At 44.5% G+C, this 25,793-nt stretch overlaps 2 protein-coding genes across 2 annotated transcripts in view; one reads left to right on the forward strand and one right to left on the reverse strand.

Moving 5' to 3' along the window:
• Nucleotides 1–1,799: 1,799 nt before the first annotated feature.
• TECTB (tectorin beta) lies at nt 1,800–16,761 on the forward strand. The gene is made up of 10 exons (XM_068547913.1): nt 1,800–1,875; nt 2,605–2,795; nt 4,564–4,706; nt 4,812–4,884; nt 8,454–8,557; nt 8,706–8,789; nt 12,711–12,873; nt 14,376–14,448; nt 15,578–15,610; nt 16,712–16,761. Exons 1-10 carry the CDS (start codon nt 1,800–1,802, stop codon nt 16,759–16,761), a joined length of 990 nt encoding a protein of 329 aa, XP_068404014.1.
• A 4,432-nt stretch (nt 16,762–21,193) lies between these two features.
• The window catches only part of LOC137767201 (guanylate cyclase 2G-like), a 40,266-nt gene continuing 35,666 nt past the window's right edge, over nt 21,194–25,793 (reverse strand). The window contains 7 exon segments of the mRNA XM_068547914.1: nt 21,194–21,298; nt 21,498–21,501; nt 22,582–22,669; nt 23,953–23,979; nt 23,982–24,050; nt 25,210–25,338; nt 25,341–25,383. Of these exon segments, the coding sequence (XP_068404015.1) occupies nt 21,194–21,298; nt 21,498–21,501; nt 22,582–22,669; nt 23,953–23,979; nt 23,982–24,050; nt 25,210–25,338; nt 25,341–25,383 (465 nt within the window).

Here is a 25,793-nt window from a genome sequence, read left to right on the forward strand (position 1 = left end):
CATTAAATTATATGCACTTGGAGGGAGAGACGTGTTTTTTTTTTTTTTTTTTTTTTGAGATGTGTATCTTAAAACTAAGAAAATGTGGTCAGTAGTGGAACAATGACTTAACATGGCATTCTAACTCTGAGTCACTGTGTACAATTTACCTTCTCAGCTACATTATAAACTCCCGCAAGCAGGGCATTTTTCCACACTTTTTACATGTCTCTCAAAAAGCTTAATGTAGTGGCTTCTGTACAAAATGCTCTCAGTTGGTTGATAAAAGAGTCCATTTCCCCTAAAAACAAAAACTAAAAGGAACCCTTATTTTTCATTCTTAAATTTCTGGGTACTAAAAATTCCCAGGGAATATATTTGGAAACTTCCCAGGAGCCGCATTTTATCTGTTGTTTTTGGTGGGATCTTGTTTGGTGACTAAGAATTGAATCATAAGATTGCCTCTCTGAGAAAGAGAAATACCATATGATACCACTTATATGTGGAATCCAAAATATGATACAAATTATTTACAAAACAGAGACTCACAGACATAGAAAATAAACTTGTGCTTCCTGAAGGGAAAAGGGGGTGTAGGGGGGATAAATTAGGAGTTTGGGATTAACAGATACACACTACTACATATAAAATAGGTAAACAACAAGATCCTACCGTCTGGCACAGGGAACTATATTCAATAATAAACCATAATGGAAAATAATATGAAAAAGAATACATATATATGTACATATATATATATAAATATATATATACATAAAACTGAATCATTTTGCTGTACACCAGAAACTAACACAACATTGTAAATCAACTATACTTCCATAACAAACAAAAATTTTTTTAAAGAAAGATTGCCTTTCTAAGTTCCTTCTCCCAATATCACCGCTCTGGGAGACTAACAAAACTTTAGAAACCTAGGGGGTCTACAATCAAAAGTTGTATTTCCGTATGAAGTTTTGATGAACTTCAAGATGAAACTCTAGAAGTTCGGAGTTTATTATAAGATATTAGAGAAAAAAATCTTTAACATGTTTGCATGAACATAAACAGCCTTTTTTTTTTGTTTAGTATCCAGTGTACCACTGTAAGTCTTCCTAAATTCAGTTTAGATAGCCTGCATATAAAAATAAGAAAGCAAGAAATAAACCAAAGAAAGCAAGGTGAAAAAGAAGAAAATTGTCACCTGTAACCATGCAACCATGCAAATTGTAACCTGTAACCTCCAATCAGAGTTATTTTTGTATGAGGAGGAAAAAATTCAACTTTTTATTCCACCCTTGGTTTAAAAAGTAGTTTAAAAAAAAAAAAAAAAGGTTCTCCAACTCTGTGAAGTAAAAGAAATTAGCCTCAAGTGGCCGTAACTGAGCTTCCCATCGGATTATTGTGCAAGGTTGCCTTTTATTCCCCCCCCCACGGTGGATAATGCATGTTCATTGTGATTTATCTGGAGCCGGTTTCTTTTACACCCTCGTCGTATATAAAGTCCAGCTAGGACTGGGAACAGAGATTTGGGCAGCATCTGAGAGGCAGCCTCCAGTCGGAGAGAATGAAACAGTCGGGAACACGAGCAGCCGCGTGTGAAATTGACACTCTCTGTGGTATGAGCCCCATGTTTGCCTCGCAACGCAGACGAAGAGCCCTTAGAAACGGGACGCATGATCCGTCTCCTCTGTATGTGCTGCCTTGTGCTCACCCTTGATTTTAATTTCTCGCTCGTGTTTCTGACCTAGAATGATCGAGGCTTGGGCCCTGACAGGACCGTGAACGTTCGGCCAGCTTGATTTGGCCACCTGGCAAGAGCAATGGTGATGAGAGCCTTCGTCCTGTTGGCTGTCTTTGCAGAAGCCTCTGCGAGATCTTGCACTCCAAATAAAGCAGGTATGCTCTGGTGCTAGCCCATTTTCCTGGAAAGGAACTTTTCCTGACACTTCCCTTCGCAGAGTTCATAGCCCTGGGCTTCTATTGTTAGGAAAATGCGATACTGTAGCCAAGTAGAAGCACTTAAGCACCCCAACGCCCATCCGGTTTTTCCCACAGAAAGTACAAATCTATTGGGTGAAGTTACACTTTTTAAAAATTAGAGGCTGCTAAATAGATGAACAAATAGAGATAAAATCTTCACATTTTCTTCCCATTTTCTGTTTGACTACTACTTTTCTGTCCTGTGCCATAAATTACTGTTTCACAGCATTGTGCATAAATGGACATTTTAAATTTTATATGCTCATTTCATGGGATTTTCATATACATATGAAACCAGATTGAATGGATTGGAAATATATATATATTTTTTGGAAATATAAATATATATATGAAAATACATTTAATCTGGTTTCAAAAATACATTCCTTAATATAGGTTAAAGCTTAAAAGTGGACCAATTTTGAATACATATTAAGAATAATGCAGATATTACACAGAGGTTTCAAAAACTGTAAAAGTGGAACTTCAGTGACTGAAGTTGGGGGAAAACTTTCGTCACAGCTCATGAAGAATAGTGGGGAAAGTATTTTTAACTAACTGCTTTGCATGCTCAGCTGTAACAGGAGCCCACCATATGTAGATATTACCAGATCTGATTTCAGACCATGTCTCTCCTCTTTCCAGATGTCATTCTTGTGTTTTGTTATCCGAAAACAATCATCACCAAAATCCCAGAGTGTCCCTATGGATGGGAAGTGCACCAGCTGGCGCTCGGTGGGCTGTGTTACAATGGGGTCCACGAAGGAGGTTACTACCAATTTGTAATCCCAGATTTGTCACCTAAAAACAAGTCCTATTGTGGAACCCAGTCCGAGGTAAGACCAGGCCACACGTGGAGGAGTTGCTAAGAGGAGGCAACTGGGCCCAAGAATGAGACATCTTCTGTCCACCCTTAAAAAGATTCAGAATTCACCACTTTCTTTTGAAGAGTCAGTCCCAACTCCCAAATTTCCTGAGATATTAGTGTTATTTAAATTCTTTTCTTCTGTCTAGTTTAGGTGACTCTTTGGATTTAAATTTTGTTCTCCTAATTCACTGCCTGAGCAGCTAAGCCACCTTCCGTGAGTAGAACAAAGTACATTTTCCACCTCCACCTCACTTGGAGCTCTGAACACATGCTCATGGCTGCCATCCTTCCTGAGTTGGATGGGTGAGCCATCCTCTGCCCGAGACTTGGAAGTGGTGACAAAGGGGTGCATGTGGAAGGCATCTTAGGGACTTCCCTGGTGGTCCAGCGGTTAAGACTCTGTGCTTCCACTGCAGGGGGCACGGGTTCAATCCCTGGTCGGGGAACTAAGATCCCACATGCCACGCGGCGTGGCCAAAAAAATAAAAAGATAATGGAAGGCATCTTAAAGGAGTGACCAAAGTATAACACAACCCATAATTGGGTCTTGTGAAGTACCCAGGACAGGTAATCAGAATTAAAAGGAACCACAGACATCCTCTCGCCAAGTATCCTTATGGGATGGAGGAGAAATCTGAGACCTCCCAGCAAAGCCACTAGTTTGGGGCCACAGAACCAGTAGTGATATAGTCATGAAGGGATCCTAGGTCTTCTGACGCTCTGGCTGACGTCTAGAACTCCTACGGCCTTGACTGAAGGAGATGGTACATCTATCGGGTCTCAGCTCCTGGGGCTACCTCCTCTTCCTAAGGGTCCCACAAGGATTCAGGGATTTAGGGAGAAGAGTCATGGGCATGATTAACAAAAACATCATGTCTTTGAATATCCTGGTAAAATGAATTAGAAATCATCCATGCAGTCTTAGGCAGATCACTTCTCAAGTGAATGTTCAAGATCCCTTTTAATTCTAATATTCGGTGATTTTAAAGTCCAACAAGTCAGAGGAAAGAATCTCAGAAATAGTGCTCATGATAGGAAGAAGGAAAGAGCAAAGAACCAGGCAGTAATGTTCTAGAGATGGGAGGTGGGTGAAGGTGTCACATAAGATTACTTGGACAGGGGAAAGTAAATTAAAAGTTGATGTTGGGAGATAGAGGTTCCTGAGCCAGTCCATTTCGGTCAGAAGCCCAATGGGTATATGGATTTTTTTTAAGTGTACAACATTCAACTTAGATTATTATAAACAATCTTGGACTTCCCTGGTGGCACAGTGGTTAAGAATCCGCCTGCCAATGCAGGGGACACTGGTTCGAGCCCTGGTCCGGGAAGATCCCACATGCCGCGGAGCAACTAAGCCCGTGCGCCACAACTACTGAGCCCGCGTGCCTAGAGCCCTTGCTCCACAACAAGAGAAACCACCACAATGAGAAGCCCGCTCCCGCTCGCCGCACCTAGAGAAAGCCCGCATGCAGCAACGAAGACCCAACACAGACAAAAATAAATACATAAAATAAATAAATTTATAAAAAAAAAACAAACAATCTTGAACAGACTTAAGATCTCTTTACAAAAATTATCAGCTCACCGACAAACAAGAGTGGGTGCTATATCAATGGCAGACATTCATGCCTCCCCATTGGGCTTTTTTCTGAACCATCTTCAATCATTTATCCAAGAGGCCTCATTCACATCATGGGGGTACAGGGCCACCCTAACCGCCTTCTTTCTTTCTCCAGTACAAGCCCCCCATCTACCACTTCTACAGCCACATTGTTTCCAACGACAGCACCGTGATCGTAAAGAACCAGCCTGTGAACTACTCTTTTTCCTGCACTTACCACTCCACCTACTTGGTGAACCAGGCTGCCTTTGACCAGAGGTAAGCTGCTCCGCGAGCGGAGGGCTGGCTGCCTTGCATGTGTTCTGCAGCCCCTGTCAACCAGGCATATTTCAGTCCTTATGCAAAATTCTCTCCCCTTTTCAGAGTGGCCACTGTTCATGTGAAGAACGGGAGCATGGGCACATTTGAAAGCCAGTTGTCTCTCAACTTCTACACTGTAAGTGGTCTCCAGGTCTCCACTGCTACCCTGGGGCCTTTCTAGGAGATGATGGGATGCTTCCTCAGCATTTGTTCTCCTCTAAGCTGTATGCAGACCCCCATTCTTGAATTTGAATTGAGACGTAAGCTTTGGTCTAGCTTTAAGCCTCTTTAAAGACTAGATGCAGCAGACATTCAGATTCATAGACTGGCGGGAAGAAAGGAAAGGTGCCACGGAGAAAAAAAAGGGCAATCTTCCCATTTCACAGATGAGAAAATTGAGATAAGAGAAATCAAAGGTCAATCGGCAGTAAAGACAGCCAAGGTCTAATACTTAATCAAGATTACTTTCCACTACAACCCCCTCCAGAGATTCATAATTAGGGTCCAGCTCTTGTTAAAACATTGGCACAGAGTAGTGAGATTCCTACCTGGGACAGGGCTAAGGGGAGAGGTTGGGGTTGGCTGCTGCCGCCTAGTTTTTGGTCTCCAAAGCCCTTTACTTAGTGGGCCTCCACTTTGTCTAATTTGGGCATGCTGCCTACATTGACATCAAAGCTAAAGGCACTAAGAATAAAATGCTCCAGAGAAACTGAATATGCAATGGCCATTAGCCCAGCTGGCCTCCTGTTTAGATGGGGTGCTCTGTTTTTCAGACCCGCAGCTTCCAGTGAGGGGACATGCACATAGGAGATGGCCCAGCTGGCTAAAGGAAAATGCAGGCAGAAATAGAAACCTTTACTTCCAACATTAGAACTGGAAGATAGCCTTAGAGGCCACCATGTACAACCCATTCATTTCGCAAAGGAAACAACTATATTACCTGGAACTCCACTGACCTTGAACTCTTTCAACTTGCTTTACCAGCTCCCTGGAAGCTATTAATCTTGCTGAACTTAGAAAGTGAGAGCTAGAAGGGATCCTAGAATAACCTAGTCCATTTTACAGCTGAGGATCTGAAACCCAGTGAGGAAATGATCTGTCCAAGATCCCACAGCTGGTCCAGAGCAGTACCCAGTCTGGAACAAGGTCCCCTAACATTGGTCTCCAAGGCAAACTTACTATGCAGGGAATGAAGCTTAAGTTTCATGACCCCTCACTTCCACAGGCCCTTTTCAAGGCCCTGTGTCTAAATTTGTATTCAAAGTTTTGATTCTTTTAATTAAAGAGGGCTCTCTAAATAAGCTTCAAGGTCCCACAAAACCTAGATCTGCCCCAGGCTACACACCACTAGTGGTTAAGTCCTGAGAAAAGGAAATTCCATACAATCCCTTGACCTATAATCAGGGGGGTTAAAACAGCGTGGATCACCAGGGTGATGAAAGGATGGCAAAACCACTGCAGTAACTGATGAAGGTTATCCAGAGAGGAAAATAAGCTTCACACATTGACAACAGACTCAGGGGACATCCTGATGACAGGCTGTCTTTACTACTGAGTCCCTGTCTGGAAATACATGATTGTTGCTTTAACCAGATAAAGTTATAGATATGACCCTATGAAGGATTTACAACAGTTGGAAATGGAGAGGCACCACAATTGTCAAAAGTCATCATCCACCATCAGTTATGTGGAGCTAAGTTTCAGACAGAAATATCAAATCTTATAACTTTCTTAAGAAAAAACAAAAATTAGGAAGCATGTCCTCAGCATCACCCAGGCCATCCTCTGGGCTAGACAGACTGCTTCCTTGAACTGTTAGAAATGAGGCTAAGGCCTTCCCTAGGGCCTACCAAGACCCTTACAGGACAAAAAAACCTTGGCAACAAGGGGGCTCTGAGGTTATAACCGAGACTTTGGTACTGATTAACATTCCCACAATGGGCTCGGTTTCCTGTGCCTTACCCATGAGGTTGGTATTTTTCTTCTCCTCCCTTCTTCTGCTTTGAGGGCATTCTTGTGTGTTTCTGAAGCAACAGCTGCTAGCTGCATATATTTCCATCAAATTACCAGAGACCGAGCTGTGCCCTGCGTGGCACAATAGAATCAATGCTCTGCTAGTTGCTTAGGATTCTGAGAGCTCCAAATGCCAGGCTCCAAAACCACCAGTTCTATTCAGCATGCTTCCTCTCTTCTCTCTCTACCCTCTTCCACTCAATTCTGCCAACGGTCCGTGGTTGGTATTCTTGGTAAAGTTATTTTGACTCCCAATCCGAAATAAAGGAAGGTAGTCAACTTGCAGAAGTAGCCTAGCATTGTGGTTAAGAAAATAGGCCTTGACATCAGACCACTGGTTTGAAGCCTGTTTCCACCATTTACTAGTTGTGTGACCTCGGACAAGTTAGTTAACCTCTCTGGGCCTCCGCCTATGCATTTGTTAAGTGGGGATAATAATAGCACTTATCTGAGAGGTTTGTTATGAGGGTTAAATGAAATAATCCTTATAAAACCCTTTGCACAGCGCCTGGCACAAAGTAAATGCCTGAGGAAGTAGTCATTCTCACAATTGTGAACTTTGACCTTGTTTAAAGTGGAAACTGAGAACTCCTAGCACCAGCACTGTTACCTTTATAGGGTTGAACATCAATGTCAGAGTGGGATTAGGTTGACTTCTATTCAATCAAAATGGTATTGACTATTCCTTTTAGTTAGACAGAAACAAATGACAAAGCTTGGGATGGAACGAAGGCAAGCAATAGAGACCAAAATCATAGACTTCCGGAGTCAGAACAAACCTCAGAGGTGATTAATCTTGACCTTCCACCCAATGCCCAAAACCCTTCTGCAAGGCTGCTGAGGGATGGGTTCCCCACCTCTTCCAAGGGCAATGGAAAGTTGGACCTTCTCATGTTAGGTCAGCATGTGAAATCTGATGTCATGAAATCTGACATTCTGAACTCTGGCCCACTGGTCCTGGTTCTGTCCTCTGAAACGATACTACATGTTACTGATGGTCCTTCAACTAGCTCAAGCTTGTCCTTCCCAAACTAAACATCATCCCATTCTTGGTGGTCCATTCATCATCCTAGTGACTCTTTTCTCTGTATGATTTCCTGGGTTAATGCCCCTATTAAAAGGCAGAGCCCAGAATTTGCCAAAATAAACTGTCCAGGTACTAAAGGGTGAAGCTATCTGGACATAGGTCCCTAATTTTCATGTTACAAAGAAAGTAGGGGGAAATCACACTGAGTATTGCCTCACTGTCAGGTGAGAAGTGGAAAAACTGACCCTTAAAAGCGTTTTGCTTCAGAAATTGAATTAAGGGTGCAGATTCTGTGCTCCACTATGTAACATAATCAGGAAGCTTCCCCTGCAAGTGGAGGTATTATTCCAATATTCCAATTCTTGGTTCCCGGGAGATGGAGCCAGGAGAAGCACCTCTGGCTACACCGGGGACAGCAGTCTATGATTTTGGTCTCTATATAGCACAGTCTCCTGGACATACATGTGATGTCCTCATCCCTTCTAAGATGGCACCAGCATCCTAGGAGGTACAGCCTCTCTGGTCCCGGCGGGTCTCACTGTGGTCTCATGTACCTGTGCCTTTGGGTTGTTCCTCCCCCCTTCCATCCCGATTCATCTGCTCCCGTCAGACCCAGCTGCTCAGTCTGACAGATCATAACGCCCAGTGTCAATTTCCTTCCAAAGAATGCCAAGTTCTCCATTAAGAAAGAAGCGCCTTTTATCCTGGAGACCTCCGAAATTGGTTCAGATCTGTTTGCAGGAGTAGAAGCCAAAGGGTTAAGCATTAGGTAAGTGTGTGTTCTTAATGTTTGTATTTATAAATACAAAGAAGAGAAAAACCAACAAACAAAAACAACCCAGAGGCTTTTTAATCACCCAAAGTTTCTAGGCATACAACTCCCTAGCTCACAGTGATGCGTTTTGTTTCATTTCCAGGTTTAAAGTGGTTGTGAACAGCTGTTGGGCCACACCTTCGGCTGATTTCATGTATCCCTTGCAGTGGCAGCTGATCAACAAGGGGTAGGTACGGCTCTCTGGACCACAGGGCTGAGAGGTGGGGCTAGGTAGATCCAGGGCTGCTCTGGCTTGGGATAGCTTGGAAGGAAGAGGTGGAGCCTGTTAGGGTCACATCAGTGACTTCTTCTGTGCTTCCAGACTGAGTACTGATACCAGGAATCACTTACATAGTGCTTTCTAGGTACCAGGTTCTGTTCTGAGAGCTTTATCATATATTAACTCATTTGCCTTACAACAGGTAGGTATTATTACTATCATCCCCATTTTCCAGATGAGAAAACTGAGGCACAGGAGGGGTAAGTAATATCACATAGTTAGTGTATGTGTGTGTTTATGGGGAAGTGGGCAGGTTGGGTTCACATCCAATCATTATGGGGAAGTGGGCAGGTTGGGTTCAAATCCAATCAATCTGACATCAGAACCCTGATGAGAACTAACTTAGATATCCATGTAAAAAGCTTAGTACATAGTACCTAGCTGGTATTCAATCAACTTTAATAATATCATTGTTTTTATTTACTAATAATTTCATAGGTAACGGGGAGTTCTTAAAATTTGGAGTAGAGGACTAAAGTAATGGGATTATAGTATAGAAATGTGATTCTGGAAATCACACATAGGGTGGTTAGAAATAGAACATGGGAGGTAGAAAGACCAGATTAGAGGCTGTGGCAGCTCTAGAGCCAAAGGTGATAAGACCTGAATCAAGGTTGTAGCCAAGTGAATGGAAAGAAGGTCATCCAACGTCACCCAAGGGAGGGAGAAGCAATAAAAATTTAGCAACCAATTGGATATGGTAGAGGGAAGGACAGGGTACAATGTCTGAGGAACATGTGACAAAGAATGCTCTCTGCTGTTGCACCGTGAATTGTGAAGGTGAGAGATTGTTTGTCGTAGGCTCCTAGAGAAGAAGGGTTCTGGATAAGGGAGTTTGGATTCTCCTTGAGTTCAGGGATGACATATTGACCTTGAGATGACAATTGTCTAGAAGCACTTAGAATTGTAACTTTGGAAAACAAAGGAGAGGATGAGTTAGACTAGAGGTGCAGGCGTCATCCACACAACAAACAGTAAACCCAGAAGAGGCCATTCCCCAAACCAAAGCAGACCAGTTACATTGGACCCATCAGGGCTGAGTAAACACTGCCGCCAGGGACAAAGATGATAAGATAACAAAGGTGAAGCCACTTTGGATCTTTATCTATTTTTATTTAACAAACACTTATACAGCCCTTACAACATACCAGGCATTACTCTAGGTAGGTGCTTTACAAATACTAATTTATTTCAATTTCATTACACTTCCTATAGAGTAGGTAGTATAACAATCACTATTTTATAGATGAGGAAACTGAGGCACAGAGAAGTTCAGAAACTTACCCAGAGTCTAAGCTAGTAAAAGGATGGATGATCTGGGCAGCGTTATCTCTTGATAACACAGGGTAGGACAGGCCAGCAAGGCCCACACCCAAGCAACCCATCTTCCTGCAGAGATGGGAGCTTAGTTTGGGTCCTTATTTCACATCTATCCTTGAATGATTAATTTAGGTTCTGTTGATGATGGTGTAAATCAAATGACCTCAGGGAGATTCTGAAATAAACTACTGACCTACCAAGTAGGTCAGTAATTACCAAGAGGCATTGGGAACCTCTCTCAAACAATAGCCACACAAGGGCAAAGGCTTCTGCCACACCATGGAATCATCTCCTCAGATAATTCTAGTGTCCCTGCTCACCTAGTGGATGTGTAATATGGCAGAAAAGGGAATGCATGTGACTTTGGGGTAGTCGCTACAAGTGGTCCTCAAACCCTAGTGTGCACAGGAATTCCTTTGGGTATCTGCTACACATGCAGACGCGTTGTAAACCTACAACATCAGAAGGTCCCTGGGTGAACCCTGGGACTCTGCATTTAAGCACAGCCAAATTAAAGACACCCTGACCTAGTTGCAAATACTGCCTAACTGAAATGGCCCCTTGAGGTTGGAGATAATTACACGAAGACCAGTGCCAAAGGGGAGAATTAGAAAGGCTGCTCCCATAACCTCCCAGATGGTTTTGGCTCACACCAGGCCCTTTGGAAGGAAAAGCCAGTTTTCAAGAATGCCTGGAGAGATTAGAATAGGAATTTTGATCTCAGGTGGGGAAGTGATGATGGTGTGAAAGCCTCCCCGTGGGTGTTCCACAATCCCGAGATACCTGTCACGGAGGGACAGGTGCCACAGCCAGAGACAAGAGGCAGCAGTGCCAGGGCATCTAAGCCTGCCTGTTACCTGCCTCCTTCCTGCCGCCAGCAAAGCTCTGCTTTACATTGTTCCCACTGTCTGACACCATACCTGGACACTCCAGCAGCCAGAAGCTATTTTAAGGACTTAGTCTTGAGTTCGTACAAGGGTCTCCGGTTTAATGACCAAATGATCCTTCAAGAGTCTTGTTTCACAGCTCAGAAGATGCCCCTAGCTCTTGTCACTGCCCAGAGGCCACCACCAACAGATCCCAGCTTCTGGCCCTGGTCCAGATATAAGGTGCAGTTTTCACGGCTCGTTTCACTCACTCTCAGAGTTAACACCCCCTCCGTCCTACCTCTAATTTGGCCCCTAATGTCTGATTCCGGTGGACTGGGATGGGGGAGGGTCCACCATGAAGTTTCCCTGGGGCGGCTGCACTGCTCCCTAGTGTGTGTGTTGAGTTGGAAGGACGATAGAGTCAGAGAAACACGCCAGGCGGGGCATGAACTTCGGGTTCCACTGCGGTGCTGTCCACTGGTCTTAAGCTTTTGAACCCAGAGAACTTTGTTCCGAAGAGGACAGGCTCTGGTGCTCATCGTCACCTGCATACAGGCCCTCACACTCTGTGGGTCTCGCTGTGCATTCCCCAGAACCACTGTGTCTGTTCCCAAGCTGGCTGAATGTCTGGCACTTAAGTAGGGAATCCATATGTGTTTGGTTAATGAAAAATTACTGTGCTTAAACACGGCTTTCTCAATCTCGACGCTGTTGACTTTTGGGGCTGGATCATTCTTTGTTATGGGGTCTGTCCCGTTCCCTGTAGGGCATTCTGCAGCCCTGGTCTCTACCCTCTAGGTGTCAGGGGTATCTTCCCCCCAGTCATGACAACCACATGCCAAATTTCCCCTGGGGGGCAAAATGGCCCCCAGGTGAGAACAATTGGTTTCAACAAATGCCCATCTATGTCATTATTTTTTCTTTTACTGCAGTTGTACATTTGGGACTTTGAAACTTCCCAAATATTACATTCTCATTATAGAAAATTAAAAAAAAAAAACATAAAGGTGAAAGAAGAAAACAAAAACTGTATATAATAGCCAGTGTTAACATTTAAATGATATCCTTCCAGCCATTGTTTTCCGTGCTCATATTAAAAATATCTTTACAAAGGTAATTATATAATAGAATAGATATAGCACTTAAATAGTACAATGTAAATTCAAATTCCCGGTGGCAAAACCTCACAGTACACACACAGCAACATGTTGGGTGTGACCTGGGCGTAGGCGGCTGTGAGAGCACTTTGGGAAATGCCGTTCCCAGCACCACCATCTTTATTTTGGACATATGCTGGGAGTCTTTACGTATCCCAGTCCTCCGGAGGACGTTGTCTGGGGGATTTCATTTCTTGGGGACAGAGGTGTGGTGACTTCCAGATGTGTGGCTTCTCGCAAGTTGCTCCACCCTTGCTGTACTCTATCTGTAGAATGGGGATGGTCACAGCCATCTCATAGCTCCTCCAACTGACCCCAAAGAAATGAGGATAAGTGAGGTGCTGCCACAGTGCTTCAGAAGGATAACGTGCTGTGTAAAAGCCCAGGGGAGGCCATGCGTGACTTTGCCTCAGACGCCCTTGCTGGAGTTCATGAGATGACCTTGTCTCTCCCCCTTCCCTCCCCGACCCCGTGTGCTGCAGCTGCCCTACGGATGAAACAGTCCTCGTGCATGAGAATGGGAAAGACCACAGGGCAACCTTCCAATTCAATGCTTTCCGGTTCCAGAACATCCCCAAATTGTCCAAGGTGTGGTTACACTGTGAGACTTTCATCTGTGACAGTGAGAAGCTCTCCTGCCCAGTGGTGAGCCATCCTTCCCGGAATGAGACTATTACCTGAGGCTGTGAGGGTGACGGGACGGTATTTGAGAAGCTGTATTTTTCCCTGGGAAATTGTCAACAGACCAGTGTAGATGTGTGTGAGGACATACTGGAGGAAAGGCTGCTGAGGGTAGGGCAGACGTTCCAGGCGTGTCTGCCCCGCCACGAACAAGCTACATGGTCTGGCCCAGGTCACTTAACCCCAGAGCCTGGTTTTCTCCGCTTTAAAGATAGAGTGGTGATGAGTAATGGCGGCCCTTCTCTTTTCAGAGAGCAATGTTAGGGAAAATGAAAGAAACAACAGACATGGAGATGCTTTGAAAAAGTTAATAGGACAAGGGAGATTCAAAATTCAGCTGGTAGCAATAGGCTCTGGATGGAAGTCGAAGGTAGGTATTTTTAGCTCTTGACTTACCAGCCTGAACGTCCATCTCGGAGACTTAAGATGGACGAGAGAGATGTTGCAGGAATTCGCGACATGAGGTCACAGCTGTTCCGACCACGTGAGAGGAAGGGCCCAGCTTCCCAGACATGTTTAGTAGCTCATGCAGGACGGTCAGCTTCCCCTCCACCTCCTCCACCAAGAAGTTGCTGCAGGATCAATCAACATGCGTAATGAATTCAGGTGGAAGACGATTTTCCATTGAGACCAGGTGAGAACCTGGTCCTTAGAGCAGTGGTTCCAAAGTGTGGTCCACACTGCTTCAGCATCACCTGGGAACTTGTTAGGGATGCAAATTCTCAGCCCCCCACCCCACCCCCTGGCCCCAGACCACCGGGTTCAGACACCCTGGGCGGACCCAGCAATCTGTGTTTTAACAAGCTCTTCAAGGGGCGCGCATGTTTGAGAACCACTGCCTTGAAGATCTAAAAGTGTTAAATTCCAAACTGTTACCTCCTCCAGTCTATTTGGACCAGAGACCTCAGTGAGGAAGGACACAGTGTTTCTGAAGAGGGTACCTGCTCGCATTGCCTATAGTAACCAACAGAAATAAGATGATAATCTCTATTTCTGTTGATTCATTGGGCCAGACAGTGGTCACTTATGAGCAAAAACAGAGAAAGGGAAGGGAGTAGAGAAACATTTAACTGTTCATGAAAGGATTATTATTGGCACTACATTTTAAAAAGAAAATGAACCAGAACACATTTTGTGGGTATCCACGTCTCAAATCACAGAGATGAGAGTAACTATGGGTAAAAGCCTTACTTCTCATCAAAAGAAACGGAGTCAGTTCCTCCCACACGCAATGTGGATATGTTCCAGCTTGAAGAGTTAAGGCCGGAAAGATTTCTTCCTTTTCTCAAGTTGGAGAAGCAATGAAATACATCTCTCTGGGTTATAAAAGCAATAAGGGAACTAATGTCTGAGGCCTGGGGAATTTTGACTCCATCAACTTTGTGACTTCTTAAAAAAAAATCTCTTTTCTCTCCTGTGTTTGTTTCTCATCCCACCTCTCCCCTCGGCTTCTCCTGGGTCTCCAGACTTGTGACAAACGAAAACGCCTCCTCCGGGACCAGACTGGGGGCGTCCTGGTCGTCGAGCTCTCCCTCCGTAGTAAGCTTCTCTGTTTTCCAAATGGTTGCCCTCAAGCTGGGCTGCGTCCACAGGCACGGCCGGTTTGAGCATTTTAACTGAATTGCCAAACCAGTTGTGCCTGTAGACACAACCTTTACCTGCAACGCGTCTCCTCACCTGGGGGGTGGGTAACTCACGCCCGATCAAGGAGGTTTGTTAACTACCCTGAAAAGTTCGGCCTGTGGCCTCAATTCCAATGCCCCCCAGGGACTAGGAAGTGCTGAGCTTCCAGGCACAGTGTGCAGGTGATAATAATAATAGAAAATGAAACGTACTGGGGCATCCAGGACATGTCAACAAAACTAGTAAAGGAGCTGGGTGGGCCCTGGGGTTTCAGAAATAAAGGAGACCCACATGGGCCCTGTCCTCAAGAATGTACCATCCAGCAAGGAGGGAGATGCTGAATGCTAAGGGAAAGGGAGATTACTGTTAGTGGGGGTGGAAGAGGTAGGGTCTATGGGAATAGATGCGTAGGCAGCTCAGCCTAGTCAGGCTTAGGGAGGACCTCTGTGAGTCATTTTAAGTCTGACCTCAAGAGTGCTGTGACATCAAGGGGGGGCAAGGCCTGGGAGCTTTAGAGGACAGTCACCCAACTTTGGTCAGGAGCCCAACCCCATCTGCTGCCTGATTTTGTATGACCTGTAAGCTAAGGGCAGTTTTTCCTTTTTATGTGGTTGAAAAAAATCAAAGGAAACAATATTTCATAACACACAAAAATTATATGAAATTCAAATTTCATTGTATATACAGAAAGTTTTATTGAAACATAGCCACACTGGTTCATTTAGGGCTTGTCTCCAGCTACTTTCGACAGCATCAAGTAGTTGCAATAGAGAACAAGTGGCCTGCGCAGCTGAAAAAGTTTACTATCACCCACGCTTTTCAGAAAGTTTACCAACCCCTGCCATAGAGAGCCAAGATGAAAATGGTGTGAGATGAAGCCTTTGTCAACCCTGCAAGAAACTTTGTGCTAAAGACAATGGGGAGCGGGTTGGTTTCATCAGGGGAGAATCCAGTCAGGTTTGTGTTTTAGGGACACAGCTCTGAGACTTCTCCCTCTGTGATCTTTTCTTAAACCTTCTGTATTCTCTTTCTTTACTCACTACAGGCAGGGGATCCTCCGGTCTCTATAGCTTCTCAGGTAAGGAAAAGAGACAGCTCTGGGCAATGCTTTTAACAGGCAGATGTGTGTTTTAAAAGAGGCTTACCTTTGGCCCCAGCAAAGCCTTTACTTGAATGAGGTGGAGGGGGATTGGAGGTCGAAAGGTCTCTCTCCAACCAGCCCCTGAGCTCTGAAGGGAGGGAGGGGCTGGGGGCAAGCTGGATGAAGCAGAGCTGGTTCCCCCACCCCCCTACCAAGTCTAAGCAAAGACATCACCAGGTGGTTCCTCTTGGGTTTCTGTGTTCGGAAAACGTGATTTTCAATGATCTGTTCATTCAACAAATATTTCTGAGTCCGTTCTATGACCCTGCCCCTCATGAACTGAGTGACCTTGGGCCATGACCCCACTCCTGCATTCCCCAGTGTCCTCCATGAAATTGGGTTAATAATTGCCCATATCATACACAGAAGTTGTTGTGTGGATTAACTATTACAACTAAGAGCACTAAACAATGCCCAGAAAGCAACAAACATCCAGTAAAGATCAGCCATAATTACTGACTCTGTACCAGGCACTTTTCTAGGTGGTGCGACTGCTGCAGTGAACAAGGCAGGCAAGGCTCCTGCCCTTCCTAATATGCATGAAGTATGGTGGGTGGGGCTGAATAATGATTTAGACAGCAGCCCGGGAAGCATCTTAGAGGAAGAAGCATTTCAGCTAAGACCCAAGATCTCACCAAATGATGCGAGAAGATGGGTAAGGCAGTTCTATTTATAAACAAACTCACAGATGTAGGATTTGCTCTCACAATTACAGGAAATCATGCAAACCAACTGTTTGAGACTCTCAGATGCACCATCTGGAGTCTACAGTGAAACGCACCGTCACTGTATTATCGAAGCTCAGGTTCCCATCTGTCAGAGGTCCCTATCCTAGGCTTATCTGTTGGGTTCTTTGTACTGATGAAAGTGAGCTATGCAAACCCCAGAGGATGAACAAAATGACTATGTACAAAATGTGCAGAGTTTTATGAAAACCTACTTAACGTCCTTGAGTTGACTCAGTTATGTTGAGTTGACTCTTTTGTCGAGTTCTCCTTGCTCCTTGTCGAACTGTCTCCTTTCCTGTCTGGTCCACAGATGTTCTCTATCACCTCATCGTGTTGCTGGGGATTTGTGCTGTGTTCTAAGGGAGAGCCAGGCAGGCAGCTGCAGCTCCTCCACCCAAGACCATCTCCTCTGTCAATGACAAACTCACATTTAGTGTGCTGCCAAAAAGAACAAACAGAAGACCGTATTGTTGGGGAGCAGAGAACAGCGCTTTGCCAAATATGTGTTCCAGTGATTTTCGTGAATTTCAGTGATTGTTTTTCTTCGGTGCCCCACTTCCTCTTGTGACTTCCTGTGGCTCTTAGATTCTGCCGTCCCTCCCCTGCAGCCGGCGGAGGAGTCTCCTTTCCCCATAGTCAAGTCGAGACTGCAGCGGACTCCTTTGAAAGCTATTCTAATTTTAAAAGACTAGCACACCCAACCAAGCGCAGCTGAGCATTTTGAGGAGAAGGTAGGGCATAAGCACAAAGTCAGTGCTGAGGACAGAATGCACAGGAACAACCAACTTTGCCGAAGGAGCCTTTGTCATTGAGGCTGTGCAATTCCTATCTGAGGACCAGAGCTGAGCCACCAGGCGGGGGTTCTAATCTTTCAAATGATCACGTGGGAATCAGAGTAGAAAACATTCATTTGCTCAAACCTGAATAATATAAAGGAAAATGATTCTTGAGAGCCCCCAGTGAGTGCTAACCCAACTGGTGTTTTATTATAAGTTTTCTTAAATATGTATAAACATTATATAGGTGTACACTCCTTATTTTTATAGCTGATATATATGTCTAAGATCAAAAGAAAATTACAAATTGAATAGGACTCAAGCTACAAAAAGAGTAAAACTCACATTAGCATTAATTGAACATGATAATATGGCATTGCCTAAATGAAACTGCTGCTTGTAACATGCTTCAGAGGGACTGCCACGACAGGTTCTCTGCAGCTTGGCAACCCCATCCTACTTGTGATGCCCAAGGCTCTCACTATTTCTATTCGCTCTGCTAAGAAACCTTCATTTGTAGAGAATGGTCTGACCTCATTTAGGCTTTACTTCAACATTCAAGCCCATATCTTTTTTTTGTCTCAGTAACCTACGACCATTCGAATGGAACCAACAAAAAATCGGAAACACAAATGCAAATAAAATGAAGACAAATGGCCAGTGAAATCACGTGGTTTCTCATGCTGAGAGCACTGCCACCCCAGTGATCCAGAATATGTTGAGAGTAATGATTTACACGGTCAAGCAAACAAAAACGGAAAGAAGCGGTCCTGGTAGAGAATTGGCAGATCCCTGAAAATGCACTGAGGACCCCGGTTTGAGGCTAGAAGCTGAGATGTGCTAGGAAAAGCCTGAGCTTTAAATTCTGTTCTTTGTCTTGTATAGACTCAATTAACGGGCTTATCATTGGAAAACACGTCAGTTTGTATCTCTGTATTTAATATATTTGAGAAGTTTTGAGATCTGTAGTTTGATGGTTCTTTTACAACTGTGTTAATGAACTCAGAAATTAAGCTAGTTCTCAAATCTCTGGAGACACAGAGTGCATGTTTAGCAATAATAGGCTAGATTAAAATGACTCGTAGCTGAAACTGGTCTCAAAGCTGGTGCTCCAACCAGTTTGGGATCTCTTCTTCCTATAAATTCAGAATTTTTGTAGTCAGGAAGGACAGAAGACATATTTCATTGGTTCTAGTCAAAAACTCTTAAATAGCATACTCACAGCCATAATCATAAATCCTTGGCTGTCAGAGTAAAACAAAGTTGTGTTAGTTTTGCTTTGTTTTATCATAATGTTTAATGATCTTGTATCTCGTGGTGGTGCTATGGAATAAATAAAATGCCTTAAAATAAATAACCTATGACTATAGCTTACAGTGTAAATATATCATGTTGGTAGCCAATTCTTCAACCCTCCCACTGGTCTCTACAACTAGAGCTTCTTAAATTCACATATATTTCACAGGCTTTCAATCATTTTATCCTCCAATTGCATTTCAAAAATTCCAGTATTGTGTTCCTCGGCAAGGAGGCAGAGCCATTTTGTATGATTAATGTCTGGGGGAAAAGTTTTTGTGGTCATCCCTGTCTCTAAGGCCCTCATGTCTGTCACCAGCAACGGCATGTGCTTCAACTCAAAGTTAACAGCCCCATGATGTTTGGTTGCATGTTTCATGTCTCACAACTTCTCTACTAAGGAATTAAGAGAAAGTCACTCTCCAAACAATCTCTCTTGCAAATTCCCATTAGTGCTAAACATAAAACAGACATTTAGAGAAGGAGGAAAGGGTCCTTTCTCCCTTAGGTATCCTTGGTTGACATAGAAAAAAACCCTGAATATAGATTTTAGGAAAGTGCTCTTATCAAAATTCCTAATTATGAACCCTAAAGACATCTTCTCTCTGTCTCTCTCTCTCTCTCTCTAAACTTGAGTAATTCAAACAAAATATATAGAGAGACACGGATATATATACACACACATATATACTGAGTATACACAGGCACATAAATCTCTACCAATTGATAGATACAGCTATAGCTATAGCTGTAGAGAGATAGATATAGAGAGATTGCTGTCTGTATATACTCAGTATATGTGTATATGTGCATGTATATATGTATATGTGCATACATGTGTATGTATATATGCGCATGTGTGTGTGAATGTTTATATGTAGGCACATGTGTATATATGTTCTATGTGCATGTGTGTGACTGGATGCCAGATGTTTATGTTACAATGTTTGATGAAAAAGGCAGAAGTAACAAAGTTTTTATTATATGAACATAACTGTGTAAGCATGTGGGCTAGGGCTGGAAGGGAACAAACACACACACTCTGTACAGATACAAAGATGGGATAATGATAGTTGATTGTCATATCCCACCCCATCCCTACATCTGTGTGTTATTTTCTAATTCTCTTTCAATGTAACAGTACTGGATTTCTCAGTTACTTCTGCTCTTTTGTACATACCTGTTAGTCCTCAATATGTTGCATTACTACTATGTTTCCTCTCCCCAGCTAAACTGAGAACTAAAGATCATAGAAAGTTTCATATTTTCTTGTGTCCCCCAATGTGGTACCTGGCACAGAGTAAGTACTCAATAAATGCTCTTTGAATCAATGAAATGTTCATAAAGATGCATGGATGGATGGATGGATGGATAGATGGATAGGTCGGTGGGAACTGGCCAATCTCTCTAGAGACCCCATAGCAGAAGTTGCCTTGTTCCCTTTCATAATGGAACAAAGTGCTTAGCACCCAGAAGCCCTGATCCCAAACAAGGGAAGAAGATATGAGGCATGAGAAGATAACTTTTGGCCCACTGTCTCCATGCTAAGGTAACTCCCCTGTCCCTTCATAAAAATGCCTCTACCTTCCCTCCTTCCGAGCATCAGTCAAAAGCTCTCAATCCTTGGGACTTCACTGGTGGTTCAGCGGTTAAGAATCCTCCTGCCAACGCAGGGGACACGGGTTCGAGCCCTGGTCTGGGAAGATTCCACATGCCATGGAGCAACTAAGCCCGTGCGCCACAACTACTGAGCCTGCGCTCTAGAGCCCGTGAGCCACAACTACTGAGCCCACATGCCACAACTACTGAAGCCCACGCACCTAGAGCTCATGCTCCGCAACAAGAGAAGCCACCGCAATGAGAAGCCCGTGCACCTCAATGAAGAGTAGCCCCCGCTCGCCGCAACTAGAGAAAGCCTGCACACAGCAACGAAGACCCAATGCAGCCAAAAATAAATACATAAATAAGATGAAAATGGAATCGTGTCATAGAAAATGGAGTCTGTGAAGTTCCTAGAATTCAGCTGCCCACCTTTGGGCAGAAGAAGAGTCCTGAGGATGGATAAGAAAGAAATTAAGCAATAAATTGAGAATGAGACATGATCCATTTGGAAGCTGCAGTGCTCACAGGAAGTGAGAGCTCACGGCCAGGCCTTCCAGCCACTGACTGCAGGGGTTCTGCCTGCCTGGGACGGCCTGAACCTGCTGGATTTCAGCGATTCACCCCTCAGTTAGAGCTTTAGGCCCTGAAAACATTCCTGAGATGCCTTCTGCTGTGGGCTTCTATGTCCTTGCAGGCCGATTAGCTGATAAAGATAATAAACACTAAAGGTTAGGGAGCAGCCACTTTGCAAAGAAAGGCAGGTCCCTGGCCCCAGGCTTCATTCTCCAGCTTTCCCCTTTCCCAGAGTGAAATTGGATTCACTGCAAATTCGCAAGCTAATGGGCTGGAAACCTCTGGCAGGGAGGCAGGCTCACCGGCCCGTCTGGGAGCGGCAGCCCTGGTGTCCCAGGAAATGAGTTCACTGTATCCAGCTCATCCGTCTCCACCTTTGCTCTAGGCCACAGGACTCCAAGGTGGACAGAGGAGGCCAGCTAGATGGCTCCCCCTACTGGGAGACTGACTCAATACCCCGGAACTACAACCCCTGAATGGGATATTTAAGACACCCCATGGACTTTCCTGGGACGCCACAAACACCTTTGAAGAAAATACCCACCTCAGAAGATCTCTGGGACTTTAGCTTCATCCTCAGGAAATTCGGAGAGTGGAATAGTGAAGCCTTCTTTGCCCTTCAACCAGAAGGTTGTTTGTTCTCCTTTGCCCTGTGGGAAGCAAAGGAGAGCTGGTGAATCACAGAGCAGGAGAGCTTGCCTGTCAAGTGTGGTCCCTCAGTAGACAACTCAGGTCGCCCTTACTCGCTTCCTGAGAACGTTGTTTGTAGCCAGAACTGCAACAAGGCAGGAGCTGCCTTGGTGAGGGAAAAGCTTCACTGTAGATGAAATCGTGGTCATATCCTTGGACTTTGCTGATCAGCCTAGATGGACAGTCAGCGATGGTCTATGGGGTGAGGGCCAGTGGAGGCTAAAGTCTGTTGCAAAGAAAATCTTTTTAAAATAATAATAAAATCTACTGAGCTCTTACTATGTGTAGCGCACCAAGTGAAACACCTCACATACAGGTTCACAACTAATCCTCACAGCCACCCTTTGAGGGCAGTATTATCACCATTCCCATTTTACAGATGATAAAACTAAGCCCCCAAATGAGACAGCTAGGAACAAGTGGGACAGGATTCAAAGCTAGGTCTACACTGCTGACATCTAGAAAAATCTTCCTCTTACCTGAAGTCCGTTGATGAAATACATCATGCCAGAGCCAGACTTAGCAAACTGTGGAATTGAAGGTACCTCCTCCCTTTCACTTCTTTCCCTGGACCCTGACACCCACTCAAACTCCCAATGTCATAGTAACCGCCCACCACTCCCACTGTGAACATCTCCAAGATGCTCTTGAGAACATCTCAAGCGGAGTACCACCACTCCCAGAAAGGGCAATGCTTATCAGAAAGAGGAGAAGGTATCATGGTACATTTCAGTGATGGACAGGGAGCCAGGATGGAAAGGAAGGCAGAGAGAAAGGGAAGAGATATTTAAATGTGTAGAGATGAGGTCCAAGTGCCCCCAAACCAATGGGCTTCCATCCCCTGCACCTGGGCACTTTAGACTCAGGAAAAGGGAAATAGAAGAATGTGGACATTATAATTCCTGGGCTTATATTTGCTGTTGCTTTTGTGGGAGACTAGACTGGGGTGTTCAAGCAGAAGCCAGGAGACCAGGGTAGCAAAGAGAAAGGAGGCATCACACAAGAGGTTGGTCTAGGTTGGAGCCAAAGTCACAGATTCCATGTTTGACCATTTAAGGGAATTGTACAGTCCTCTTTGGAGGAAGATAACCTCACAGTCATGAGAGCCTCCACATGGACCTTCGTGGTCTCCACGAACCACGGCGTGGAGATTCACTCATCCCATCTAAGTTCCTCAATATCTCCTTCAGGGACCCAAATGGGGCGGGGTGGTGGGGTGGGCACGCATTTGGTCTGGTCTTACCTTGACTGGAATGCAGTCTTTTGCAAATCACACCCTCCCAACGCCAGCAGGGCGCCTGCAGTGCTGTGAGAGACCTGAATCCGGAGAGCTGCCAGAAACCAGTTTTACCCTAGTCATCACCTTGGTTGTGAATTTCATATGGATGTCAGTGGGGCAAGGGCTGCTGTGGGGAGGGAACGCTACACACACGGCTCAAGTTCTTGGACCGCCAGCACCTCTCACTAAGCAAATCACAGACAACCTCTCTCACGTCTAGGACACGTGGACTGGGACCCCCAAACATCCAGGCATTGCTCAGGTGCTGCTGGATGTCGCTCAAGCTTTAATACATTCGGTTTAGAAACAGAAGACAGAACTGGGTCCATATGCAAGTTGGTGTTCCTGATGGATGAGGGCAGCTGGGGTCCTCAGGCTCCCTGGGATAGTACCAGAGCTGGAATGTACCACTGAAAATGTCCTTTGTAACCAGAACTGCAGCTAAAGTCAGGTTTGGAGCCTACATCAGCATTTATAATTTCATATTTTGTCCTTGAACTCTTTACTTACAAGCTAAAAGAGACGTTTAAATCTGGATTTGAGACTCAGTTGATTAACTTAGACAACAAAGTAATCAGAGGGGAAAAGATTTTTTGTCTGTTTTTACATACTGTGGAAGATTTACAAATTCAAAAGAATGTTAACTGAAACTTTTCAAAACTTAAATCACTGAGTAATTATTTTTTCCAGCTGATAAATGTCTCAGCTGATAAACGGCATATATGTGTCTAGTAATAATCAATACAATAAAATTATTGTAATGCAAAAGAATTTGATGTCCCCGGGAGTTCCTGGCCATAGATTTCTTTGGCATCACCAAAACTATACAGCAGGGTTGGCACATTACTACCTACAGGCCAAATCCTGCCCACCACCTGTGTTTGCAAAATAAAGTTTTATTGGAACATAAACACACCCAACATTTACATGTTGCAAATTGCTGCTTTCACACAACAACAGCAGTTACATAGTTGCAGCAGAGACTATAGCCCCCAAAGCCTAAAATATTTACTGTCTGGCCCTGTTTAGAAAAAGTTTGCCAACTCCTGCTCCTCATTTAAATGATCTTACTATATGTGTACCTGACTGTTTAGGATGGAAAGTCTTGGAAGGAGATGTCATGTGTGTTTACATGGCTCCATCGAGAACACAGTGCAAAAACCCATCTACAAAGCTTGTGACCAGTGTTGTCTGAAGTGGATAATGATCTTATCCTCCAGATGGAAAAGAGTAGACAAAATGCAAATGCATCTTCTAAAAATACTCTCTGGTTAAAGATAGGGGACCGGAGGGGCAGCGATCGTGTGTTTGCGAAGTGCTGTAAACGATACCCACGCAAACTGCTACTTTCCATTCTGGATGCATGTTCACAGTGTCTCCAAACAGACAGTATCTGGGCATGGTGATTCCTACCACGCCAGCCACCATGGAACCTGCAAAGGGAAGGACAGAGGGGCGTGACCAGTCTGCATTTCCCAAGTGTGGGACTCCACAGTGCAAATCAGGTCAACAAAAGCAACTCAATAAATATTCGTGAAATACCCTCTGGGGGCAAAGCTTGGAAATAGACCTCAGGGTTTACAACGAGGCAAACTACAGAACCCACAGACTTTTGGTGGAAAGCAACATAATCAACTGTTATGGGTTGAATGTTTGTGTGTCCCACCCCAACTCACATGTTGAAGCTCTAACCTCAATATGATGGTATTAGGAGATGGGGCCTTTAGGTGGTAATTAGGTTTAGAGGAGGTCGTGAGAGGGAGGGCTCTTATGATGGGATCAGTGCCCTTATAAGAAGAGAAAGAGACACGAGAGCTCTTTCTCTTCCTCCACCGTGAGGACGTAGCCAGAAGGCAGCCCTCTGCAAGCTGGGAAGAGGGCTTCCCCAGAATCCACCATGGTAGAATCCTGACCTTAGGCTTTCCAGCCCCCAGAACTGTCATAAATGTGTGCTGTTTAAGCCACCCAGTCTAAGGTAGTTTGTTATAACAACCAAACTGACTAAGACAGAAATTAATGACAGCACTGGAGATGTAAACAAAGCATCAGTGGCACAGACATGGGAGTAATTCATCCTGGTTAGGAGTCAGGTTTTATTTTAGTTAAGCTGTGGAGAATAAGTAGGAGCAGGTCTGGCTACATAATCTGCAGGGCCCAGTCTCAAATGACAGTAAGGGATCTTCCATTCAAAAATTATCAAGAATTTCAAGACAGTAACAGAATGGCATTAAACCAAGTACAGGTCACTTCCGCACAACTCACAAGCCCATGAGTTTGAAAAAAACAGAACAGATCAAAGGGCATCTGATGCAGAGGCATGGAGGGAAAGCAGCCCAAAATAACTGTCCTGGTTTGGGGGCTCCTCCTAATTTGGGTTCAACACCTTGGAGTCTTTGTTTGTCCTTGTTGTTACCAAGCAATCTGACTAACTAGAAATACATGTGCAAAGAGAATTCAATCTTTTCTTTCCCCTGCAGATGCTACCATTTGATTTCAGGGTTCCTAAATTAAGCCTCAGACCTAGGATGTGAATTTAGAACTACATGCTGCTGTATCTGGACCACAAGGCCACCTGCCCTTAGTGCTGTCTACCTGTGTGGAGGCCAATCCAGAGCTTAAGCTTTTCCTCGGGCATGTGCCCAATCTGGAAGTGGATGGTGGCACTGAGGAAGTGCAAGGACATCGTGGCAATCTCGTCCACGTTTTGGGTACCATTCCGATGGGAAGTCCGCTAGACACCATGTATGCATCTCCAATGGTTTCAACCTGAAAATAAAGCAAGAAAGTGGCCTTGTGTTCGTCATGAGGGAGGCTGGGGGTGATGGCGGGGTCAGAGACAAGGCCCCTCATGACTGATCCTGTTTGAGGCCCCATCCTTTGAAGGGTCGTACTCCCTGAACTTCATTCCATCCAAGTCCCAGCATTTCCTCAAGTTCCTACTCTTGTCCTGGCTCCTACAAAGTCTTCCTTCCCTCACCCTCTTCCCCACAGTCTCTGCTTTCTTCTCTGAAATCTGAGAGTGCTGGTGATTATATTTCCCCAACCCTAGTTCAAAACCAGTTAGACAGGCAGCAATATACTGTTGGAGTAGATCTTGAAGGATCACATGGATCCATCAAGTGAAATCCATCTTATCCAAGCTGAACTGTCTTCACTCCACGCAAGGGCTCTTAGAT

The sequence above is a fragment of the Eschrichtius robustus genome, chromosome 7, assembly GCF_028021215.1.
Source record: "Eschrichtius robustus isolate mEscRob2 chromosome 7, mEscRob2.pri, whole genome shotgun sequence".
Lineage (NCBI taxonomy): Eukaryota > Metazoa > Chordata > Mammalia > Artiodactyla > Eschrichtiidae > Eschrichtius > Eschrichtius robustus.